At 42.3% G+C, this 16436-nt stretch overlaps 1 protein-coding gene across 2 annotated transcripts in view; it reads left to right on the top strand.

Annotated features, from left to right (window-relative positions):
• The first annotated feature begins 1386 nt into the window (after positions 1-1386).
• LOC131971465 (neuron navigator 1-like) overlaps positions 1387-16436 on the top strand; it is a 99085-nt gene continuing 84035 nt past the window's right edge. For both annotated transcript variants that reach the window (XM_059332941.1, XM_059332940.1), the window contains exons 1-2: positions 1387-2255; positions 3657-3748. In XM_059332941.1, coding sequence (XP_059188924.1) covers positions 1387-2255; positions 3657-3748 — 961 coding nt within the window. The remainder of the gene's footprint in view (positions 2256-3656; positions 3749-16436) is intronic.

Below are 16436 nucleotides of genomic sequence, written 5' to 3'. Positions count from 1 at the left end.
TGTTGAATGTGAGAGCAGCTGTTGACCCGCTCCTGCACATCTGGACAAGCAACAGCTTGACGTGTTCACTGTATCAGTGAGAGACAGTCATGAAAGTATTGAACTGAAAGTACTGAAGAATTTTTCACAGTTAAAACCAGCTGTGCTTTTCTTTATTGACAAATGAGCAAATGAACAAATGTACAAACAGTCTGGCATTTTCACAAACTGGGCAATAATTCAATATTGTTCATTGCATAAACAGACAGATGTATTTTTTTAAAACTTAACTTAAACTTGATGTCATATTAGATATATACAGAACTGGAAAACGACACTTAATAATACACTTAGTGTATTATAGACACATGTAACTTATAAAGAAAGAAAAAAATATGGAAAAATTCAAAATAAAGAACATTTTATACCCCAGTTAATACTTGACCTCACTGCTCCTCTTATGTAATTATTTCCTGTCATAATTTGAAGTCAAAATGCAAAAAAGAGGACAGCACAATTATAAATCATGTGTTGAGAAATCATTTACATGTTAAAATTGCTTAATTAGATTTCACCAAAAACTGTCGGACGGAAAATCAGTTTATCTGCGTCTCTCAGATGCTGTGATCCTTCTCGTTCTACACGTGCTGCTTCCTCCCTTTCCTCCTCCCTCACAGCCTCTCGTCATCTTTCCCTCCAGCAGAGCAGCATGAGGCAGTTAGATTATAAGACATTACATGAGACGTTTCACTTGATCAACATTGCGGTTTGCGTATAGAACGGAAGGAGACTCGGAATATCAAGCTGACTTTCAGAGCTCTTTGGAGGGCTGTGTGTGTTTTTCTGAGAGGGTCACAGAAACTGAATTCCTGGAATCAAAGCAAACCAGGTGAGAAAGAACTCCTCTGGAGCTGTTGTGTGTAAGAGAGCGGTGATGTATGTCTGTGGGAGTCTTTGCGAGTGTGTGTTTGAATTCATTATGTGGAGAAAATTAGTTATTTGAGAACATAATGCTCTAAAAGCAGCTGGTAGACGCTGCTGTGAGCATGTGCCTGTGCATGAATGCTTTTTTTTTTTTTTACTCCCAGCAGGCAAATTTGATTGCGTAGACGCTCCATGCCTCGGCGAAAATAAGCTCAACTCGTGGTTTACCATGACTCAGTTTGTCATATGTGCTTGATCCACATGCTCACATACCATGGATGTTTAACTGTCTGTGTGTCGAGAACAACTTCAGCTGATTGGATTTAACTTTAGATTTGATTTTAACAGTTTAATTAACCTCTAAATGGATAAACAAGCTTTTTTTTAAGGGCTTTTGTGACTAAGTGGAGCACTAACATCAGTTTTTAATGTTCTGACTCATTGAAGGTGTTCCTCTCCTTGTGTTTCTCCATGTAGGTCAGTATGAGTGGTGGCGTCAATGTGAAGTCGGCCCCCCGGGCTCCCCCCTCGTCAGGAATCCCCCTCCCACACAGCCTGTTGCCCTCCTCCCCAAAAGCAGACACCCGCCGCCGGGCTAGTGACCTTCCCAGGCCCTCGACACATACCCCGAAACACACACCCACACACACTCCCACACACTCACCCAGGAACTCTCCTTTACTTTGCCCACGGGGCTCCGGCATCCCCGGGCCGTCCTCCAGGGACCTGAAGAGAGACGCCGGCCTGAAAAGTCAGCTCTTCCAGCGGACTGGAGCACTCCCTTCTCCCCAGGTGTCACGCTCTGCTTACAGCAGCCCGTTAATACAGCGCAGAGTACCGTCACCACACTCCAAAGACACACTGGATCTGGGAAAACCTGCCACACCCTCACAGTTTCTACATGATGGCAATCGCAACAGAAACACCTTCACCAATAAGAACCAAACCAGCAACCTGCGACCACCGCTCCAGTTCAGAAGAGGAGACAACTCCAACACGAGTGAGGTTATGCCACAAAGAGAGGAAGAGCCTCCGGAAAACCACCCAGCTCAGACCGCCATGTCCACCAACGGAAACCTTCGCCCCTCTCTCGCTCAAACAAGCTACGAGCACGCCATCAGAGGTCGCAGTGACTCCACCAGCCAATCAGATGAGGAGATGGGAACTCCTGAGGACAGCAGTCCAGCATCTTCTCCTTTTCTCCTGCCGCTGCCACCGATCTCATTCACAATGCCAGTGAAGTCCAAAGCTGCTTTTGATATGCTGGATCAAAGTCTGGACAAGGAGGCTGCGTCTACAGAGACACACACGCCCAGGGTCAACATGGCTACTGTGGCTCCTTTCAGCTACAGGTCAGTGGTGACCACACACACACACACACACACACACACACACACACATACAAAGAGATACCACTAATACAGTTTTATCAAGACTTCCATCACGAGTCCCCAATTACTGACGCCCATTGTAAAACCATTTTCCTGTCATTATCACATCATCACTCTCTCTCCTTATAGCATTTTATGATCCCTCTCTCTCTCTGTCTCACACTCACACACACACACACACACACACACACACACACACACACACACACACTCTGCTCCCACTCTGGATACTAAAGACCAGTCCCAGAGGCCATTTCAGTCTAATTCTGCTGTGTCTTTCCCAGCAGTACATCTGTGTACAAGAACACACACACACACACACACACACACACACACACACACACACACTTGGAGTTTTCTGGAGCAGAGTTGATTGGTAAAGTGTCCCCTTGACAGCCTCTGGCCTCAGCATACTGGTCCATCTCACACACACAGTCACAATGTGGGATAAAAACAAGAGAAGAGTGAATCAAATTTTTTAATTTAAAAAAAATGCATCGTTACTGTGTCCGATGTTGAGTGGTGTGTGGTGTTGTAGTTAAGGAGACGATCCATGAAGAATTAATCAGTCAAGACAAAAATTTAAATTCTTGAGCTTGGGATGCTCGATTAATGGAACAATGTCATGATTATTATGGTCAATATTGAGGTCATGTTTATTTAACGCAATGACTCACTTTGTCATTGTGTTATGCATTTATTGAACTTTAAAAACAAACTTTTTTTCACACATTGGATTTTCTTGAACTTCAAATATAATTCAACAAATAAATAAATTAAAATATAAATGTAAAAAATTGAATAAACTATAAATAATATATACATATTTTTACATTTGAATAATGTAAAAATATGTATAACAATAATAAATACATTAACTTGTGTTGTAACATGAGTGCACTTCCACAACCTATTGAAAATGACTTAGCATATATTCAATGTATAAAAACAAAAATGAATTAAAGTACTGATCCTACATCCTACTGAACACAACTAAACATATATTCAACATTTTGCTAAACTATATAAACAGCAAATAATTTATCAAGAACGTGCAGCACTGTAAAGGAAACTGTACGCTGGATTTATGTCACAAGACAAAGTGAGAGCATTAAATGTGGCATGGAATGAAGCACAATAATCATTTTGTCTTGTTTTCATAATTGTTGAATCCAACATAAAAATAACTAAAAATAATAATAAAACTCACTAAATCACACAGCCCTTTTTTTCACCTTGATGAAATTATAAAGACCATACATTTTCCTTGCTATATATAGCAGTATGTGTGTTTGAATATAATCAGTGTGTAGCATGTACAGTCATAGACATGTGACGGCTGTTTTCATAATGTGTTTACAGGCTGCATGCGCAGGAAAGCGACTTTTCAGTGGACGAACTGAGTGACTGCTCATCTGGATCCATAGAAGTCTGCTGTGATGACCTCACACTAGGTAACACACACACACACACACACACACACACACATGCAAACTTCAATTTTACTCCGTTGCATGTTTCTCAAACATCCCTTTTGCTGTCTTGCTATCTTCCTGTCTCCTTCGCTGAACAAAACTTTTAGTCTACTTCTGTCTGCCCAGTTAGCATTAGGGCACCGATCGGCCAGGAGCCCTTTTGGCTGGTACGGTCGTCTACTTTCTGTCAGCCAGACGCATTTACTGCAGCAGAGAGAGTCATAAATGGCGTCAGATGGGACATGCCAGCGGCCAACCTTTGGGTCTCATTGTGGAACCTGAAAAGGCTCAGTGAAGACTAAGGGACAACCATTCTCTGTCTGAATCTATGTCTGTCATGCTCCCACTCATCAGGCCTCAGGAGCCATGTCTGAAGTTAGGTGAAGTAATTTACGTGTGTCTCAGCCTGGAGCTCTGCTGACTACAGCGGTTCCTGGATGAGGAAAGGAGAGATGGACTCAGGATGTTAAGATGAAGGGAGATGACGGGTGATGTGGGTCAGTAATAGGATGAAATGGGCCACTTCTCAACTCGCTGCCAGGGACTATTATTCTATGCACATTGATTTCAGCTACATCCAAGAGGTGTTGAGGAGTCTGAACCCGTCCTCCCCTCACACTTTCTCTCCATGCCTCACTCATGCAGTTCCTCCTATCCAGCTTCAATGACCTAAAAAGCCACAGTCCCAGCACGACCCCCTCCCCATCCCTTTGAGTAATGGTTTGCGCTGCACCCACAGCTACAGTCATGCTTTGTGGTGGTCAGTGTGAGTCGAGGGATGTGGACGTGCTTCAGAGCTGTGACTTTATCAGTGGCTTTGTGAATCATTCTTTGTGATGTGCTGTCAGCTGGATGGGAGGGGATCGACTGCCTGGCTTTGAAATTTGCTGCCCAGAGTTAGTGAGTATTCAACTTTAATGGTCAATATCTATGACAGAATAAATACAGTTAGATGTCATTCATTGTTTGGCAATAAGCCTGCACATTGGAGTTAAAATGAGTCAGTGACAATGGGTTTACAGTGCTTATTTTTAAGGGAGTTGCAGAGCGTTGCTGTCCATATTGAGTAAACACTGCTTTTCACATGCTGTCTCCAATTTTAGGGACAATTAGTTAACATACAGACAAGGTCCCTTGTCCCTTGAAATTGAGAAAGTTAAATATTGTGTTGGTTTAGCCAATAAGACAGATCTCATTTTTAATATATATTTATATATATATATATATATATTTTTTTTTTTTTAAACGTAATACTAATTCATACTTATTTTGTTATTATGTACCGTGTGCAATATTTTATTTTTATTTAGATAAGCAAATATGCCTTGATTTATTGATCATCACATAACTTCATATTTGTCTGCTTACTTGTTTTGGCCTTAAGAAACTTAAAACATCTGTAGACATGTATAAAGGGTTAAACTTACCACACTGTTAATTTCTTTTGGATATACAAACCTAAAGTTTTTAGCCATGCTCGCAGTGTTGCCCTAGGTATGGCAATATTTAATAAATGTAGGTCATAACCAAATACCTTTTAGAAGAAATCATGTTTCTATCAGGCTCAGTTGTAGTTTGTTTTTACTACTAATTAGCAAACATTAGCAAGCTTACATGGTCATTATGATCATTCTTAAATGCTAATAATATCTGCTGTGAATGCTAAAGTTTTCCAAAGATCAATCTTTGTTTGTTAAATTGGGTCATTGATTTTGATTAAATTAAATAAGGTGAGAATAAGGCTGCCTCTGGTAGATCTATAATTTCAGCATTTGGTTGTCAGTTGCAGTTGAAAAAATGCTGAAAAACAATATAAAAACATTGAGATAGTAATCTGAAGTCTCAAACTCAGACTTTTGTTTTACTGGATGTCATCATTTCTATGTATGAGTTGAAACCATACTTATATAGTCATTTTTTGCCCAAAGATCTTTAGTGTCAGGGAGTCAGCTTGGACTGAAATAAGGAAGAGGAGACGAGGAAAGAGACTATTGGGATCTTTATTGTGATTTAGATAAATTACTAAATGTAAATGTGATCTAGAAATCCGATAATAAGACAGTTAAAATGTGCATTAAAGAGTGGATGGAATCTATTGCACTGAAATGAAGAAAGTGATATAATTTTCTCTCCACAACCACCACAGCCAGTCATGATCCCTGGGTATAAAATGTCCCCTGGATTTGGCCCTGGCAAGTGCAACGAAAACTTGTCACTGTCCTAAAACTTAACCGGTGGCCGTGGTTTTCAGAGTATGATGCGTGTCGAAATTTACACACTATGCAAGTAAGTGCATACTAATAAAAGTATCCAAATTGAGACAAAGAAGATTTTTTAAATAATTTGTTTGGAAATAATGACACTGTGACTTGTCATTCTGATAGGACTGGTATGTTCATTGACATAAACATTTACTTTTTGATTTGGGGCTAGTTACGAGCATTTGCAGGACATCGGAAGCAGTTGCCTTGACCATTAAGCTCTGTATTTCATTGGCCTGTCATCTCTTTCTTGGTTTTCCATTTGCAAAAGTTTCCTGGTTCCTGGTACTTTTTTGGTACCACTTCAGTTGAAGTTCCATCTCAGCTGAGCCGATGCAAGCAGAGTTAAAACACTGCAGATCATGATTGGTCAGAGAAAACCATCACTTGCTTCAAAACTCATGAGACAGGGACACCCTGTGCACATTTTTAAACCACTTGGCCCAGATTTTAGGAGATAGCAGCCTGCAAAACTCCGCCATACACAAGTGTAGATACTGGTGAGAATGCCCACTGCTCAGAGAAAAGGACCTGGTACCCAAAATGAGCCATGCCATGAAGTGGAAACATGGCTTAAAAGTGTAGCCACCAGAATAGACTTGTTTGCATATAAAAAACCTTTTAAAAGCTTTTTGAAGGTTTCAAACAGCTGGCTGTGCAAAGGGGGGATGGGAGCCGATGGTGGACCAGCCCCTGTCTTTAAAGGCCTCGGGCTGTCTTGGGACTATGGTTGTGGCCTTGTAATTGGTCCCTAGAAGGCGTTAGGAACAGAACTGAAGTGTCTTAGACTCCTCTGAAGCTGCATTTACATGGAGGGTGGGCTGACACCGTAATGACTGTAATTTAGAAAGCGGAGGAAAGGAGGGGAACAGGGAGGAAGGCAAAGTTTGGAGGGAAGGAAAAGAGAATGAGTGAGAGGGGTGAGAGATGAAAAGAGGAGACCGGATAAGGTCAGTGGGTGATGGATTTCCTTTTGTGTAAGGAGGAAAGAGAACAAGCAGCAAATGTGTGCACAGTGATAAAAAGATAGATTTATGTTGGTTGAATATTTCAGAGCTTAACACACAATACCAGTTAAAATCATGAGCTGCTTATGCTTGTCTTTCGTCCAACATGGTCTCACAAGAATCCGTGAAATAGCCACGGATTTCGCTTAACTCAAAATCCGTGGAATAGCCACGGAATTGCTCAAATTTCCGTGAAACTGACACGGATTTCGCTACAATGCAAGTTAATGACAGTCATATCCCGTGGCTATTGGTTTGTTCCAAGTCACGTGACTTTCAAGGTCCCAGCGGTCACAACAAAAAACATGGCGGACAGTTCTCTCATTTTTAGTGAAAAATCAATATTTTGACTTTCTGCATAAAAATGGATTTTGATTAAATTTCTAGCGAGAAATATATGTTTTATTTTCTAAATATTCACTCAGTGAATGTACATAATCACTTTGTATGTTGGAATAGCCACGGGATATGACTGTCATTAACTTGCATTGTAGCAAAATCCGTGTCAGTTTCACGGAAATTTGAGTGATTCCGTGGCTATTCCACGGATTTTGAGTTAAGCGAAATCCGTGGCTATTTCACAGATTTCTGTGAGACCATGTTGCTTTCGTCACTATGATAAAAAAGTTTTCTACAAATTAAATGTTTTCCATATGCTTACATTCATATGGATTGAATCAGCTGTAACATAATCAGCTCTTACATCTTCTGTTCCAACCCCTAATGAAGACCTGAACATTTAATGTGACTCCTGCACCATGTGGTCTTTCAATTAGACCACAGACCTCCTGACCTTGTGGCTCTCCGGAGAGGTGTATTTGAGCATGCATTCATGTCAGAGCGCGTGTGTGTGTGTGTGCTGATGTATGCGTGTGTGACAGTACACAGATGGTGTTTGAAAGATCAATGTGATTCGGACTCTGTATCATTTTTCATCTCCCAGTGAGTGTATGGCCCTATACTCCCCATGGACACTCTCAGAGTACGTCAGCTCTCTCTCTCTCTCTCTCAAACACTGCACAGCATCCCACCCCAGCCCTTATCTGACATGGGTAGAAAACAATAAGAACTGCACTTTCCAGGTGAGGGATTGACAGGTTATTTTGAAATTAATGGACATGTGTTCCTTTAAAACAGTCACACAATCCGGAGCAGAGATGTGAGCATCTTAATGTGAGGCAAAAAATAAAATAAAATTGCCTTGAACCAACCTGCACTGAATTTAATAAAGACCCCAGTTCCCGTAAGGTATCCTTATATAATATAAAGTCAGTTTCCAGTTTATTAGGTACACTAAAACTGAACTGCCCTAATACAACAGTGCTGGTGTAAATCCTCATTTCATAAAGTTTACAAGGTTTAGAGAGGTATTGATTTAACTTTATGGTCATTTTGGAGGCTGCAGTTTGTGGTGCTGTTCAGTTGCATATAAATATATTTGATTTTGTAGTTTTTATTGTTATGTTTTCAGTGGTAAGCATGAGTCGAAGTGGCATGCAAGCACGCACGCACACTCAACTTTACTCAACTCAACTCAACTTTATTTGTAAAGCACTTTAAAACAACAACAGCCGCAACAAAGTGCTGTACATAAACAAACAGAACAAGAGACAATAAAATAAATAAAACAGGAAATAAACACTAAAATAAATAGATTTATTGCTTTTTAAAAGACAATTTAAAAAACAATAAATAAAAGCAAACCATAAAACACTAAAACAAGAGCAGAGTCTCATGCGTGGTTAAAAGCCAAGGAATAAAAATAGGTTTTAAGATGACTTTTAAAAATGGACAGTGAGGAGGCTTGTCTGATGTGTAAAGGTAGCTCATTCCAAAGTCTGGGGGCTGCAACAGAAAAAGCTCTGTCCCCTCTGAGCTTCCGTTTAGACCTCGGTACCTCCAGGAGCAGCAGATCAGCTGACCTGAGGCACCGAGCAGGAGAGTAGGGGTGGAGGAGCTCAGAGAGGTACAGTGGGGCGAGACCATTTAAAGATTTAAAAACAAATAAAAGAATCTTAAAATGGACTCTAAAATGCACAGGCAGCCAGTGGAGGGAGGCCAGGATGGGAGTTATGTGCTCCCTCTTACGAACTCCAGTTAGGAGGCGAGCAGCCGCGTTTTGCACTAACTGGAGCCGTGCGAGGGAGGACTGGCTGACTCCAAGGTAAAGTGAGTTGCAGTAATCCAGCCGAGATGTAACGAAGGCGTGGATTACCGTTTCAAAGTGCTTGTGCTTAAGGAAAGGCTTCACCTTAGCCAGCTGCCTGATATGGAAAAAGCTTGACCTCACAGCAGCGCTAATCTGACGATCTAATTTAAAATCACTGTCCATCTTAAAACCTAAATTTGACACAGTTGGTCTTATAAAATCTGCCAGAGGGCCCAAGTCAAAAGGAGGGGTCACACAAGAGCCACTAGGGCCAAACACTATCACTTCTGTTTTCTTCTCATTAAAATTTAAAAAGTTCAAGGCCATCCAGGCCTTGATGTCTTTGAGACATGACAGGAGCGGTGTGAGGGAGAAAGCATCTTTTTTCTTCAGTGGCACATAGATCTGACTGTCGTCAGCGTAGCAATGGAAAGGGATGCCGTGCTTTCTCAAGATGGAGCCCAAAGGCAGTAAATACAAAGAAAAAAGCAGGGGGCCTAAAATCGACCCCTGTGGAACCCCATACAGCAGTGGAGCGGGGCTGGACTCCGAGGTACCAAGGCTTACAGTTAAACTTCTGTCGGTCAGATATGACTTGAACCACTCTAGCGCAGTACCACCGATGCCCACTAGGTGGCGTAACCGAGCCACTAGGATGCTATGGTCCACGGTGTCAAACGCTGCAGTCAGGTCCAACAGAACAAGAATTACATGGTCACCGGAGTCATTAGCCAGGAGGATGTCGTTAAAAACTCTGAGTAGAGCTGACTCTGTGCTATGCATAGTTTTAAAACCAGATTGAAACACCTCCAGGACACCATGTACATCAAGAAAAGACTGTAACTGACCGTATACAACCTTCTCCAAGACCTTAGAGATAAAGGGCAGCTTGGAGATAGGCCTAAAATTGGCCAGCACGCTGCGATCTAGGCCAGGTTTCTTAAGTAGGGGCTGCACCACTGCATGTTTAAAACCTCGAGGAACACGACCAGTAGACAGACTACTGTTGATTACATTTAATACAGACTGCCCTATACTGGGGAAAACCTCTTTGAAGAAACGTGGGGAGACAGCATCACAGGGAGAACCTGATGGCTTAATATGGCCAACCAGGTCCTCTAGAAAAGACAGAGACACTGGCTCAAAACCATCAAAAGCTGCAGAACAAGGAGCAGTGACTGAGGGGTCAGATGCAGGAGCAGAGATGAGGGCCCTAGCAGTAGCAACCTTGTCAATAAAAAAGTGCAGGAAGTTATTACACATTTCAGGAGATGTCTCCAAGCTGACAGGCTGTGGAGCATTTAGAACAGAGTCAATGGTTTTGAATAAGACACGCGGGTTGTGGTGGTTGGTCTCAATGATGTTTGCCAGGTATTCTCTTTTAGTCTTTTTAACGGTTGTCTGGTAGCGGCGCCAACAGTCTTTAAGGATATGGAAGGAAACCTGCAGCTTGTCCTTCTTCCACTTCCGTTCAGCTCTGCGGCACTCCCGCCTAGCTTCACGGGTTCTGTCGTTAAACCAGGGCTCAGGTTTAGCTTTAGGCTGCACAGTTTTTAATGGAGCCACAGAGTCCAGTATGGTCCTGCAGGAAACCAGGAGCTGAGCTCCTCAGTGTCAGCAGAGACAGGAGGCACACAGAGCTGGTCAAAAGCCACAGAGAAATGACCGGCAGTGCAAGAGTTAAAAATCCGACGTTTCTGAACAAGAGCGCCGGATTTAAATTCAGCACAGCAAAAAGCGACTTCAAACAGTACAGGCAAATGGTCAGAAAACACATCGTCACAGATCTCCAAGTTAGACACAGATAAACCATGAGAAAGGACGAGGTCTAAAGTGTGTCCATGCTCATGTGTGGGACCAGACACACACTGCACCAAATTAAAAGAGTCAATAAGGCTCAGGAAGTCCTTCACCAGCGGCTTTTCAGGACAGCACACGTGAATATTAAAATCCCCAAGGAAAAGGGCACAGTCATATTTCGGCATAATCTCAGCCAGGAAACCAGAAAAGTCATTCACAAAGTCCTTGTTGTATTTGGGGGGCCGGTAGATGACGGCGCACAGCACCGGATCGGAACGACCCACCTCAAATAAAGACACCTCAAAGCTGGAATATGAGGTTGAGATGGTGCGCTGTTTACATTTAAAGGTATTTTTGTAAACAGTCGCCGTTCCTCCTCCACGACCTGATGTCCGCGGGGAGTTAAAGAATGAACAGCCAGCAGGTAAAAGTTCAACAAGAGCGCTGCACTCACCGGTACCGATCCCGCGCTGAGAGAGCCGGAGGGGGCAGAGGCGGTGGGGCCAGGGCCCCTCAGGTGAGCCGATGACAGGTACCAGGCAGGCGTCAACGGGATCCAAGAAGCGCCGGGGCACAGCAAAAGGAGAGAATAATCCAAGTCCTGTCCGGGAAATGGACGAAGAGTGCGTCAGCTGGAGCCTCAGCTTCACCAGCCGACCTCCGCGTCTGCCGCGGCGACGGCGACGCTTACGCCGTATAGGTAAGGCCGAAACCCGGAACAGGTGAGGCGGAATCCCCGCCAGGAGCGGGGGCAAAGTATTTTGTCCATCGCGAACAAACACAACAAGATCTTTGACATTTTGCCGGAGAGACAAAATGGCATAACGATCATACACCAGCAGAGACTCAATCTGTTTAGTGCCGATGGTTAAAAACAACAGAAACACCAAACATTGCAGGAGCAGCAGACGGGCAGCCACACACACTGGCGCCATCTTTCTCCCAAACCTGGAGGAGAACACACGCACACAAACACACAAACACACACAGTTTGGCACTTATATAGCCAGTGGAAATGCTTGACTTTTGAATCTTTGCCTATTTTACACTCTGAATATTCTTTTTAGTTTTGTTTACTCACATTTATTAACATTCTGTTGTCTCATTCCAAGAAAATAGCTGCAAATTATAACTAACATAACGTTAACTTGCTAACCTACCATCAGATTAGTCGACTACCCGTAAAGCTTCTGTAGCTAACTGTTTGTTTTTCAATTGAATTCAATGGTGTATAGTGGTATAGACCAGCAATGTTGTCCCTGGTCAAAACAATCATACTTAAAATAACTTTATGAGTGTGTTCAAGGTTGTTGTAACATTGTAGCATAACATTATGGTACACATTAGCTTTTTGGCTGGCACTTGTCTTACTGTAGTAGCACATAGTAATGAGCTGGATCAATAATCATAAATAAATTACGTCTCTGCTGGATTACTTTGTTGGAAAATGTTCGGGACAATGTAAGTACACAACTCTATTCATTGAATAATAATGTATTTATATTGCATTATTATTATTATTATAAAGCATAATGTAGTTTCAAATTTACTGGACACAGAGAATAAAAGCTTCCCTTTTGATGTTTTTTTTGTTGTTTTTTTATCATCTTGCTTGCAGGCCAAAGTTGTTCTGCAGCTGCTACTTTAGAGAGTCCTCATGTCGAGAAGTACATCTTGAAATCCCCTTGTGTCATTCACTTTTAGAATAGCAGAAGTCAGCAAATCTTTAATAATGAAGGCATTAAATCAGCTTGCAGTTTATAAATTTCATGCTCCCGCTGCCTTTAATGCCCCCGGACAGTCTAGTGGATAGCATTTTGATAACCCTGGCTGCAGCTACTCTTAGATAGTGCGTAATCCTCTTTGGCCAATCTAATCAGAGAGACATATGCCGAGTTGGCGTTGGACAATGATGAGTGGTTTAGTAGCTTTGGGAAGATGATCAGACATAAGCATGGACTAGATTATGTACTCGCTCATCACCGGGAGTGAGGCAGTAATCACTATTTAGGGTTTAATGTCATGCCTTACTCTATGTTTGACCTTATGTTTGACTTGCCAGGAGTTCTGTTGTCCAGTGTCGGGACAGCTGAAGCCATGGCCCAGTTTTTCATGTTTGGGTTCTGTGGTGAGTTCAGTTGAGTTCAATTTGGTTCTTTTTTGTTCCACTGGGTGAAATTCAGCTTGCAGCAAAGCACAGATAAGCAATGATGGTACAAGCATAACAGCACAACTATAAAGTCAATAAGAAGATGTAAAAATTGTGAATGTTGAACATAGGAATGAATAAGTAGTGAAAGAGTGTGTAGCAGTGGTGAAATGTATCTTTAAACTGTACTTAAGTACAATCTTGAGGTATTTTATTTCCATTTTATGTAACTTTATACTTCTACTCCAATACATTTTGAGACAAATATTGTACTTTATACTCCACTACATTTAGCCTACAGCTTTAGTTACTTTTCAGGTCGAGATTTAACATGATCAATGTAAAGTGATTAGACATTTTCCTTTTAAATTAAAGCTCAAAACAGTATGTTAAGTAGTTAAAATGAGCCCTACCATGAGGAAATGAAAATACTGCTTACATAAATCCATCAAAGATAAAAAATAATTCAATAATATATTTGGAATATAATTTACTTTTGATACATTAAGTACATTTTAATGTTGATACCTTTGTACTTATGTTTTGAATGCAGGATTTTTACTTGTAGTGGAGTAATTCTGTAGTTTGATATTAATACTTTAACTTAAGTAAGGGATCTACATACTTTTTTTCCACTATTGAGTGTAAGCTAACAAAACACAGGCAAAATTATTACTAGTTTGTGCAAATGACCTAGTTTATTGCAATGGTACAAAGCAGAACTTCAGTCTTTCTCATTTTGCCCTGGGAAATCTGCACCTCTAGCCTGGAGTTTGATAGGGAAGACATCACATGAGTGTGGGAAAGTGCATGAATGCACATTATCCATACGTCAACAGAAAGGCTTGTAACATGGATATACACATGTGGAAGAAATGATCAAAAGTTCAGACAGAGACACATAGAAGCTCCTCGTTCTCCTGTTGGTCTCACACACTGAGCCATCCACCCGCTGTGTGGCAATGCACTGAGACAGAGCTGCCACCTCCTCCTGTCTCCCCCCCAAGGGACATTTCTTCCTATGTCTGCATCAGATAGAGCGAGAGATAAAGGAGGAGAGAAAGAAAGGGAGGGAGAATTGAGAAATGGGTGAATGAGTGCACACACACACACACACACACACACACACGATCCTTCTTGACCTCTGGGATGACTCCCAACCCAGGGAGTCGAGTTATGGAGTCAGTCATGTGTATAACCTCTCTGTGGGACCACACACACACACACACACACACACACACAGACACACACAGACACACAGACACACACACACACACACACTTACAAAGACATCTATCCATCAAATTTATAACCCATGGAGAAAATGCATACACACACTTAAGATTCCTTATGTTAACTGAATCATGCACTCATGTTTTCGAGTTTCTATCTACACACTTCTGTATATCTGACTTAAGCAACAGCTGTTTTTCTGCCGACAGAAGCAGAATTACACAAGCCAACACACTAAAACACGCTGATAATATCCATGGCTGTTGTATGCACACCACGCTGTAACTAGGCAACCATCCTCTGCAGCACAGCATTGTGGGATACCCCTGGGAAGTGTGCTGAGAATGTCAACACTGAGTGAGCATCGACAAAGAGCCATACCTTTTAAAACAAACATAAATTCTACTTCTTTAACATTCCCCTGATGGCAGTTTCAGCTCTCAGCTGTGTGTGTGACTCATGATGAGTGTGTCTGGCAGAATGTGTTTTTGTCGGATTCGCGCCTCCGGAATCAGGAGTTGGGATGAGTGATACGCTCACACTATTACCATGGATAGTGGCTTAATTGCCCCAATGCATCACGCTGCGCATCATCAACACTGAGTGAGACCACTAAAAGGAAAAACTCCCTCTCTCATTCACACTTACATTTTTGACTCAGACTCGGAAGCCACACATTGTATGTATTTGAGTGTAAACAGGAAATTAAAAGACATGTTATTGTGTTGGTGCAGCACGAGAGTGTGTGTCACTGTGAGCCTTTTCCTTGTGTGTGTGTGTGTCATGGTCTGGTATTTATCCATGTGTCCTGTGGACCCGATGCCTTAGCGTGTAGCAGGGGTGGTGAGGCGGTGAGGCAGGATATCCCCTCTCTGTCTTACAGACTTCCTCTGCTCCTCTGGCACACATACAGAGATCCTTCCTCACCCCGTCCTCTTCCTCCTCCTCCTCCTCCTCTCTCCTTCTTGTTCTCTGCATTATAACTTCTTACATTCTTTCTTATTTTTCCTCACCAGTAGCATCCAACAGGCTTCGCTCATGACTCACTCCCTTTCTATTCTCAGTCACACTTGTTATTTTCTTCTCCACCACGTTCACGCTTGTCTCATCTTTAGAACAACTTTTTTTTTACGTACAAAAAAAGGCAAAACAAGAGGAACCAAGAAGGAGTAGGTGACAACTGGGAGTGGGTGAAAGTGAGAACTCATGCCATCTGTTTGGTCGAACGGGACTCGTTCCTCTTTAAGTTTAAGTCGCTCTGATACAATCAGTTACATCCAAAGCAGCACTGCTCTGCTCCTCTCTCGCAGTACTTTTCCTTTCAAACCTGGAGACCTTGTGTAACCTTGTAAACATGCATATAATGCACCACACAGTGTCAGTGTTTGTGCGTCCTACCGGCTACTTCACATGACCGCTGTGTAGAAACATAGTGGCAAATCTGTTCCTAACTGTTTAGAGATGCTAAGGCAAATTTACTCATGCAAAGTACAGAAACACCCTGTCCCTGTCTGTCTCTCTCTCCTTCTATTTCACTCTGTGTTTTCAATCTAGCCATTCATACCTGTATCTCTGTCTACCTGTCTCTCTTACCTTCACTTACCTTTGCTTAAAAGTGTCTTTATGCGTGTATGAACTGTTTGTCAGTCATCGTAGCAAATTTCCCATGGCTCCGACCACCGTGGTCAGCCCACAAACCCGTTCTCACACACTCGCACATGCACACTATGAGCTGAATGTGTAGGCCAGTACGGAGAACTGGCACTCATCACACTCTACCAGCTTCTCTGATGTCAGGCCAGATTGCTCAGGTTAGTCAGACACCCTGCACAGACAGCTTGCTCTGTGTGTGTGTGTGTGTGTGTGTGTGTGTGTGTGTGTGTGTGTGTGTGTGTGTGTGTGTGTGTGTGTGCGTGTGTGTGTGTGTGTGTGTGTGTGTGTGTGTGTGTGTGTGTGTGTGTGTGCGTGTGTGTGTGTGTAGGTGTGTAGGTGCGTGTGTGTGCGTGGAGAGAGAGACTTAGCAAAAAGAGAGTGAGAGAATATATGTTTACATCAGCCATATATTAAA

The sequence above is a fragment of the Centropristis striata genome, chromosome 5 (genome assembly GCF_030273125.1).
Source record: "Centropristis striata isolate RG_2023a ecotype Rhode Island chromosome 5, C.striata_1.0, whole genome shotgun sequence".
NCBI lineage: Eukaryota > Metazoa > Chordata > Actinopteri > Perciformes > Serranidae > Centropristis > Centropristis striata.
This window is presented reverse-complemented; position numbering and strand designations above follow the sequence as displayed.